Raw genomic sequence first — 8,719 nt, 5'->3', positions numbered from 1 at the left:
ATTTGACCGTCTGCAGAGTGCTCTTACTTTGTAATACATTCTGTAGCTACGCTTTTTGAGCGGTGGATTTGGACGTGTTCTCGCGGCTTTTTGCCTGTTTATCGTGGACTCCTCGTTTATAAGCAGTAGATGCAGCGACGCTCATCAGCAAAGACGGCAATGTACATTCCATAAAACGAACTCTCTCGACGAGTGCGCTACGTCTCCTCTCCAACGATGCGTTTCTCTTCTCGTAGCTCTTCAGCATTTGCCTCCAATAACTCGTTTTATTAGTATTGACTTCACTTGCGGACCTGTCTATACTGGTATTTGTCTCGTCGATTACCGACGTCTTCGAGAAATCAGCCATTGTTCACGAAAAATTTTGACAAGCTGAGATTAGGTCACGATGCCAGACGAACATTAGCATCGTGAATGTGCCTTTTATTAACATCGAGGATAAAAATCTTTAAACTTCAAGTTTCAAGTCGCGTTGGCGTCGGAATCAGCATCGAAGGAGACATGGCGGTACGAAATGATGAAATGACAAGTGACATGGCGATATAAAAAATGAAAAAATGGCTCAACATTATCGGAAGTCATCCGAGTCATCGGAGTTGTTAGCTGCCATCCGTGTTACTTTCGCACCGCTATTACCGCAGATTAAACCGAGTTCGTTTTCTTTAAATTAAACGCGATGGAAACGATAGGCGATGCAAAAGATGTCGTCGCAAGACTTCGTCCTCTTGCCGTCGCGATTCCATCGAAGCAAGGTGTTGTGCTGATGAGTCGCGATGAATCATCAGGCACTACTCACTCGAGACCCAAAATGCCCCTTTGTCCTGCATATCGCTTCTGCAGAGAGTCAAGAGGGCCTTACCGTTCGCCCGTGCTTGACAGCGATCATGATCAGCAAGTAGATAACATTCTCCTATATGTCTTGTACTCTTGAGAGTGCAATATTAAATATTAACAAATTCTCTTAATAAAACTTCTAATTTTTAAGCTTTGAGACATTTCAAAATAACTTTTTTAGCTTCATTTGTCTATATGTATATGTTTGTTTATGAAAAAAAAACATGAGGTTAATTAACATTGGTTTAGCAATTATTGCTATTAAAGAGATGACAATATCTTGAAAACCACAAGTGGAAGAGGAACGGGCTAAATAAGAGCTTGATATTAACAGGAATAATCTTATTAATCAAGAATAATTATTTGCGCATCGCTTACCGCGCCTGGCTTTTATTTAGCCTGTTCCTTTTCTCTTGTGAATATCTAATATCAGAGCCTTCTACTTCAATTTTGATATCTTGAAATATGTATTATGAATTTATAAATCAGATATGGTAAAAGCAAAGAATTTTTTACTTTCTGTTGCAATGTATAATTTTATAATTTATTTTATTTATTAATCTGTTTAATGCAACAAATAATAAACTAAAAGAATTGAATTTATTATAACTGGACATGTTTAAGAAATTATACAAAAAATGATAGAAAGAGAAGCGTTAATAATTATTGGAAAATAAGTAAAAAATCATTACATTGTCCAATTTGTTCAATGTACACGTGTGCGTGCGTATCCATAATTAGTTTACTTGAGTCTACATTAGATGGAAATAACAAATTGCTAATAGATTACGACCCTCCACGATTTATTGCAAGCGATCAAGGAAGCTGCGAGATTGATACAATTAATCGCGAGCGACGTAGAGGAGCAACGGAGAAAAGACCCAGGTCCTCGGATGCGCTATCCTGATTCGCGATATGAGAGCAGTAAACAAGTAGTGAAATTTTTATTTTTGAATTTATTAAGAATAAAAAAAATAATCAGAAGAGATTGAAAGTAAAACAGTAAGTAATTTCCGTTAGCCGCGCACTTCTGGATCTGGATTAATCGCGGCCACGTCCTCCTCGGTTTGTGCGCTCTGTGGCGTCACGCTTCGCCTGAAGGATTCTTCAGAGAATGCGAGGCAATTCGTCGATAAAGAAAGAAATGACGATTACGACATCTTATCAAAACATTTTGAAAATATATTTTTGAAAATGGCAAATAAAGATTCTTCGTCTGCCGAAAAGGGTAAAATAAGCGATAATTTACTTATTCCTGGAAGTGTATTCGATTATATTCTTCCCAAAAAAGATGATAATATTGATAAGCGCGCGAAAGCACAAGAAAACGTCTCTTCTAAAACTCAATCGACTGACACGAGTGACAGCGGATTAAAATCGAAGTTACTGTTTATACGACAAACGCCTTCCAGTGGAACCACGTATCAAATGCGTCAAGATGAGTTTCAGCGAAAGTATGACAGTGCAAGTCAAATGCCGAGATACGTTAGTGAGTAAAAAAAAATATTTTATCTCTTAAAAAAATTGCTTCTGTATTTAAAAAAAAAACGAAATAGGTAACAGGTATCATGTATAAGCAATGACTGTTGTTTATGTAAAATAGCCAGCAAACGTGGATATAAGACCGATGACTCGTCAAATCAATGTGTCGTCAATATATCGTCTACAATTTCCTCCATGCAAGATGCATCGACGCTTACTCAGGAACTAGTAAGTCAAACTTATTATTTATACTAAGAAAATTATTGAAGAATAACTTTTGGTCCAATAAGAGAGGGACGAATACTTTCTATTTAATCTGTCAGAATGTAATATAATAAAAAAATTGATATAACGGCAGTTTCTTTAATGTATTATATATCGTAATATAGATGTGTAATGTAGATCAATATTTTTTAAATTATGTAACATGTTGCGTTAAATATTGATCATATCGAGCTAATCCCCAGCAGACACTTAATTTCCAATTAAATTTATTCGGTCTTAGTTTTAAAGGTATAATTAATTTATTTGGCTGATAAAGACGCGATATAGTTAAAACGTCCCATTTTTATATTTAAATTATAATACACAATTTAAATTTTTTAACAACTATTTTTTGCTTGTTTATTAATCCTTAATCATTTTACAGTATTTGATACATATACGAGTTTGATTCTTCATTTACTTTACTTTAACTTCATTAAGTAACCTAAGAATGATTTTATTAAAAAATAAAACCTATTAATATAATTATGTAAAAAACAGATTCCTAAATAATTTATAGCGTTGAAACGTATTTTGTAAACAATTTTTTATTTTTAATCGCAGTTCAATAAGTTGACGCTTTAAAATCTTCGTAAAGGAAAAATTTACTTGAAGATAATAAAAAAGTCCGCTGTTGAAAAGAAGAGCGATTAATTTAAAAAGTTGTGTATTACATATAACTTGTATATAATCATGTACTCAACTTAATTATAACGTAATAAACATAAGAATGAGAGTCTATATAATTAATTTTACGGTATTATTTTCAGCTCTGTCCGTGCGCGTGTGGATTGCTTGTGAAAGATGGAAGCGAAAGCGAAGTTTCCATCAATTCAATACCTATATTGAAAGATAAACTCATTAAAACGTACAATATAAAAATAATTCTTGTATAATATTTAAAGTATGATTTTTGTCCTTTCAATCCTATTAGCTTTGACTGTTAATAAATATCACATAAATTTTTTTATTTTATTCCAACAAATACCACGTAAATCACTGAATTTTTGATTCCTATAAAATTTTTTTTATCGAGGAGTATAATACAGCTGTTTGTACTTTTTACAATAGTACTATAATAATGAGCATTCTCTTATTGCTCAATTTATTTTAATCTTATCATACATCTCTGTCAATAGTTTAAAAGAATTCTAAATTCTTAGATATATAACCCATTACTCAAGCTATTTATGCTGCAAAAAACTCCACATAAAAATTTAAATATATCATATAAATTACACAATTAGTATTTTACTTCATAATATCTCTTCCAAAACGATTGTAAAATAACATATATTCCGTGTATTTTTCAGTAAACTTAAAGAATTAGGTCTTCATTTGGATTCAAAAGAGATGATGCATACAAAAACGCATGATGACATAGTAAAGGGCAAGAAAACCAAGACGCAGAAATTGGAAAAAGATATAAAAATTAAGCGTTGGGTAGAGGATGTTGTGCAACTGCGGCTACAAATGCAAATCGAGGAGTTGCATAAAAATATTCAATTTTTTAAACAAGAAAACGAATACATTCGATGCCTCGCGGAGAAGTGTCGCTGTTTATCGGAAGACATAAGGAGTTTGCAACAATTACTACCAATCAGAGACACATATTTTGGTGAGAAATCGAGAGCATAGATTTTCCATATCTTTTAATTCGGCATACCGCGGAATTTGTATTACGGATAGTTATTTTCAGGACTCACGACGACGATCAAACACTTACAAGCAAAATATCACAATGAACATGGAATAATAGCCACATTAACCGGGATATTTCGAGGTTCGATTAATATTCAGCAGATCGCCGCGAGACTATTAGCGCCGCTATTAGAACACTGGAATCCAAAAGACAAGTATTTTAGAGACGCGACACCACATTTAATTGCACTATCATTAAGTTTTTCATATAAAGTTAAAATCAACACGTTACTATATATATATTTTTTTTTCAGTATAATACCGACCCGTGTATCCTCCGCTCCAAGAGCGTAAGCTCCTTCGAAGCCACCGAGTTCCGTGGTCCTCAATGTTTATTAAAACATTTGTAGATAATCCCAAATAATATACACGCCAGTATGGATACAACGAACTTACAATGCATAGTTTATTTTGCAACATTGCAAAACGAAGAATACTTAAAAATTCTTTCGCCTTCTTAACGTCGCAAGTAAACGCGATTAAACAGTTAATGGCGCGTCATATATCCGCGATTTCACGTTTGCGCGCGGAATGTAGAAGAACTTCCGGCGGTCGACTAAATCCTCCAACGTGTTCAAATCAGGCAGCACAGACGGGATCTCGAAGGGAAGATTGGGACGCGCGACTATCAGCGGCGCTTGACTGGAGCTGGAAAACCGAACGTTCGTGTCGGCTCTGTTGCGATTGCTGGGTGTGTAATATGCCTCGGTGGACGTCGCTTGTTTGGGATAGTAAGGATCGTATTCCAGCTCGTTCGGTACCAGCGGCTTCAAGGACATCGTCAAAGCGTGCACGGGAATCTCCGTGGTGGATTTTACGTAAGTCGTATGAGCGCTGGCTTGAATCGATCGTAAAGTCTCCGAATATGGATGGAAATCACTGTTGTAACTCGACGAGGGAAACTTCTCGCGCGGAGGAGGTGGACGCTGGTTATCCTCCGACGTTGTCGCTGTCGTAGGCGAAGAATTCGAGAGCGGCTCGTATGAACGATTGAAATGTACGGTATTTTTGTCGCGAGTCTCCGACAGGGATAAAGACAATGACTGCGTAGTTGATTTGGGTTCGTTATGTGGATTCCAAGCACCAATCGGTTTGATAGGCGGCCGAGCGGTGGAAATGCGGTTCCTCGAATCGGTGTCGCATGTCGTACAGGTGTCGGTAATTTGCCCAGCTTGATTCCGGTCCTGATTCCTTAAGAATAGACTCGCGCGGAAGACGAAGCCGGATTGGAACTTGTTAGGCATGGATTTGTCAGGCCGTTGAATCACTTGGAAGGAACGCGAAAACGACAATCGATCATCGTCGAGCGAGTTGATCGATTCCACCGGGGATCTCGTCGAGGCTGCTGCGCGCACAATTTCCTCGTCGACGTTCTCGTTTGGAAATTGAGTCGACGGGTGAACGGTCGCTTGGCAATCGACCAGATGAGCGTGGTCGCATGTCAAGGCGTCTTGACGAAAAGCCGTTTCCTCGGGGCATCGGTAAGTGAATTTGTTCCCGTGATCGTCGCACGTGTGATATATCTTGCAGTTCGCCTCGACGTCAGCGTAGAATCCCATAGGCCGGTTGAAACAGGAGAATCTCGTTCTGACGGTTGGCGGAGTGGTATTCTGCGTGGGCGAACATGCATTGAAATCGTACAACTCGAAGACGTTTATTCGCGTTTGTGCAAAAATCGAGACAACTTAACGCATCTGTAAACTTATTCCTCGGTTTTTACGTCATCAGTATACTTATACACAGCTAATCCGATCGTTAGGTAACATAATGCGCTAACGTTTGGAGTTACTTACGAAAACTTCTTCGGCGCGGGCAATAACGACGAATAGCGTGCATCGTAGAAGATATAACTGTAGAATCCAGTGTAACGCCATTTTTTTTAAAACAAAAATCTAAGATTATACTAAAGGATTACGTGAGATCGAAATTACGCGGAAAGCAACAGGAGCTCCGTTCCCATCGTCTAGAAGATCACTACACGGCGTTACAAGAAGTTCAAGTGAAAGTAACTCGAGAGGATGAGTCTGAAGCTGTTCTCTCCCTCCTCACATCCTTTACTTCCCCTCTCTTTGCCTTTCCTGACAATATACCTGGCACACTTAACGCATCCTATCTTATTTATCATCCTTATTTATCATATTGTTCCCTATGCGAATGGACGCGTACGCGATCTACTCGCGTTGCAAATCAAAATCGAACAAGAAGTAAAAGAATCATCCTGCGTGAAAGTTATAGGTATTGCGGTGAACATCGATATATTCTGTGATGTTATAGCAGTTATACTATGACATACTTACCTTGAACCTATAAATTAAATCTACGTGTAAAGCGCCGGTACCAATTCATTCACATTTCACATTTCAAAATATATGCGATAAGTTGAGCTATAGTTTACAAGAATAAGAATAAAACCGTCGAAAGCAAACAACTGATGGAAAATAAAATAAGTACACAAAAAAAGAAAGAAGTGTCAAATCAGAACTTATATACTCGTATAATACGCAACAATCTATGATCTTCTTATACAAATTTCAACTTTTTATTTTAACTTTTTTTCTTAGTTGAACTATATAAAATACTTCATTCAAGCAAGTTTTCTTCGTTTAACGATAATAATCTCATTTCAAGATTTTCACGAAGTGGAACCACAATGCAGTTTGAACCAGTTGCAAGAATGCACAGAAAAGAAGAATATTCTTAATTTGAAACTATAAAGATGTTTTCATCAAATAACTTTGCAAAAAGTTTGTGAATTAATTTTAATTTCAATCTCCTGTTTTTTTTCTCATAAAATATTTGTTCACCGATTTATTACGAAATATACTTTTTTCTCGATTCGCCCTTACCCAATACCCATTATCTGTCTGTTTCACGAGGTGACAGAGGTTCTCGATGACGGCGTGTCAGAATCAGGACGCTGTCCCGGGGACCGCGACGATGAGATATGACACGAGCGACGGTCCTCCTGGGCCCATATTCTGTACACGCTTACCGACAACTATATGGCAGATAAAAATACTCACTACGAAGAGACTTAACGATCTTGTCGACACGACACACAACAATGATATGATTAGATATTGCAAGAAGAAGCAAGTCGTAGGTCAAAACAACGGTGAAGATTATAAATTGTTAGGTCAAGCCGATAAAACAAAATAATAAATATTTAATGTACCAATAGTAAAACGCGATTTGACAACAACAAAATGTTTATGAGCATGGATTACAATTTGCTTAAAACCGTCACATATGCATGATGTAAAAAGTCTGTGTCAGATTGAGAATTAAGACTATTCTCTTGCAACTTGATATGGGTCATCTCAGAAACTAGAGTCTCCTAGATAAATATTTTTCTTTATCCAAGATTTCGACATTCTCCCAATCAAATTCGTGATCGAAATTTATTCTGTGTTCAGTGATGACTGAGTAGTTGTATTTCAGTGGATATGATTGCGATATTCTGAAATTCTAGTATTTAATTGTCTCATCGTCTGACCAACATATGAAGCGTCGCAATTTTTTCAAGATATTTTATATACAACATTTTTATTAGATTGAATTGAGAGAATATCCTTCTGTACTTTAATAAATTTCTTAAGTTTCTTCAAACTGTAAAAGGACAAGTTAATATTTTGATCTTTAACAACCCTTTTAAATTCCTCAGAAATATTCGAAACATATGAAACCGTAAACCAAGTTCGTCGTTCCTCTTCAATCGTAGGTGGAAGATCGTCCTGTTTGCGAGTACATTTTTTAAGGAGGTTCGAGAGATGGCTTCATCGGAGGGAGTAGTGGGACGCGGGGATTCTGGAAACAGCGCACTAGCGTTTGAAGTAGTGGGAATGAAGGGGATTGCTCTGATTGGTCGCCGCGTGCGTATAATACGTGCTGGCTGTTCACGTCATTCACGACCGTGGCAGTCTAGCAGACGAAAAATCAAGCAATTTAAGCTTTAATAATTAATTTTTCTACGAAATGTGCGGTAATCTTCCCCTTTCTTTTGCTCATTTATTTGTAAATTATTAAGTTACATGTGCATATTTTTCTTTCTTTATCATTTGCATTTTTTCTTGCACTTATTTCATTCTGAAGGTATATGCAATATATTATTTCCCATAAAAACCTATGTTAAAAATGCAGCCAGTTTTATGAAATTTTAATATGTTGTTTTGGAATGCAAAATAGAATTATGTGAATTTTTTGGGAATTTTTTACTATCCCATTTTAAAAAAAATCTAATCCAAAAATTGTACTTTTTAAGTTTTTAGAGTAGATTTTTTTCAAAACAGGACGGTAAAAAATTCCTAAAAAATTCACATAATTCTATTTTGCATTCCAGAACAACATATTAAAATTTCATGAAACTCTCTGCATTTTGTTGTAGCCATCGAACCTCCTGAAGCAGATATTTAATTCTGATATTAATTGTGTTAAAGAT

The 8,719-nt window shown here is 36.3% G+C and overlaps 2 protein-coding genes across 4 annotated transcripts; one reads left to right on the top strand and one right to left on the bottom strand.

Moving 5' to 3' along the window:
• Positions 1–1,906: 1,906 nt before the first annotated feature.
• Positions 1,907–4,679, top strand: LOC143898507 (uncharacterized). 3 transcript variants are annotated; one of them, XM_077408054.1, is made up of 6 exons: positions 1,907–2,323; positions 2,438–2,544; positions 3,351–3,448; positions 3,894–4,198; positions 4,280–4,363; positions 4,536–4,679. In XM_077408054.1, the coding sequence occupies exons 1-6, from the start codon at positions 2,029–2,031 to the stop codon at positions 4,538–4,540; spliced, it is 894 nt and encodes a 297-aa protein (XP_077264180.1). In that variant the 5' UTR covers positions 1,907–2,028; the 3' UTR covers positions 4,541–4,679. The 3 variants fall into 3 exon arrangements, with proteins under 3 accessions (XP_077264180.1, XP_077264179.1, XP_077264178.1); XM_077408053.1 differs by having other exon boundaries at positions 4,280–4,436; XM_077408052.1 differs by having other exon boundaries at positions 4,280–4,679.
• Positions 4,680–4,760: 81 nt separating this feature from the next.
• LOC143898506 (uncharacterized) lies at positions 4,761–6,401 on the bottom strand. Its single transcript, XM_077408051.1, has 2 exons — positions 6,075–6,401; positions 4,761–5,891 (listed from the first exon to the last, which is right to left on the bottom strand). The coding sequence occupies exons 1-2, from the start codon at positions 6,153–6,155 to the stop codon at positions 4,761–4,763; spliced, it is 1,212 nt and encodes a 403-aa protein (XP_077264177.1). The 5' UTR covers positions 6,156–6,401.
• Positions 6,402–8,719: the final 2,318 nt, after the last annotated feature.

The sequence above is a fragment of the Temnothorax americanus genome, unplaced genomic scaffold (genome assembly GCF_048541705.1).
Source record: "Temnothorax americanus isolate GAGA-0224 unplaced genomic scaffold, ASM4854170v1 Scaffold23, whole genome shotgun sequence".
Classification (NCBI taxonomy): domain Eukaryota; kingdom Metazoa; phylum Arthropoda; class Insecta; order Hymenoptera; family Formicidae; genus Temnothorax; species Temnothorax americanus.
This window is presented reverse-complemented; position numbering and strand designations above follow the sequence as displayed.

Coding starts and splice junctions, on each gene's coding strand:
- LOC143898507 (XM_077408052.1), top strand. CDS start 2,029: ATGGCAAATAAAGATTCTTCGTCTGCCGAAAAGGGTAAAATAAGCGAT. Junction 2,545..3,350: donor CGACGCTTACTCAGGAACTA/GTAAGTCAAACT, acceptor TATTATTTTCAG/CTCTGTCCGTGCGCGTGTGG. Junction 4,199..4,279: donor AATCAGAGACACATATTTTG/GTGAGAAATCGA, acceptor AGTTATTTTCAG/GACTCACGACGACGATCAAA.
- LOC143898506 (XM_077408051.1), bottom strand. CDS start 6,155: ATGGCGTTACACTGGATTCTACAGTTATATCTTCTACGATGCACGCTA. Junction 5,892..6,074: donor CCCGCGCCGAAGAAGTTTTC/GTAAGTAACTCC, acceptor TCGCCCACGCAG/AATACCACTCCGCCAACCGT.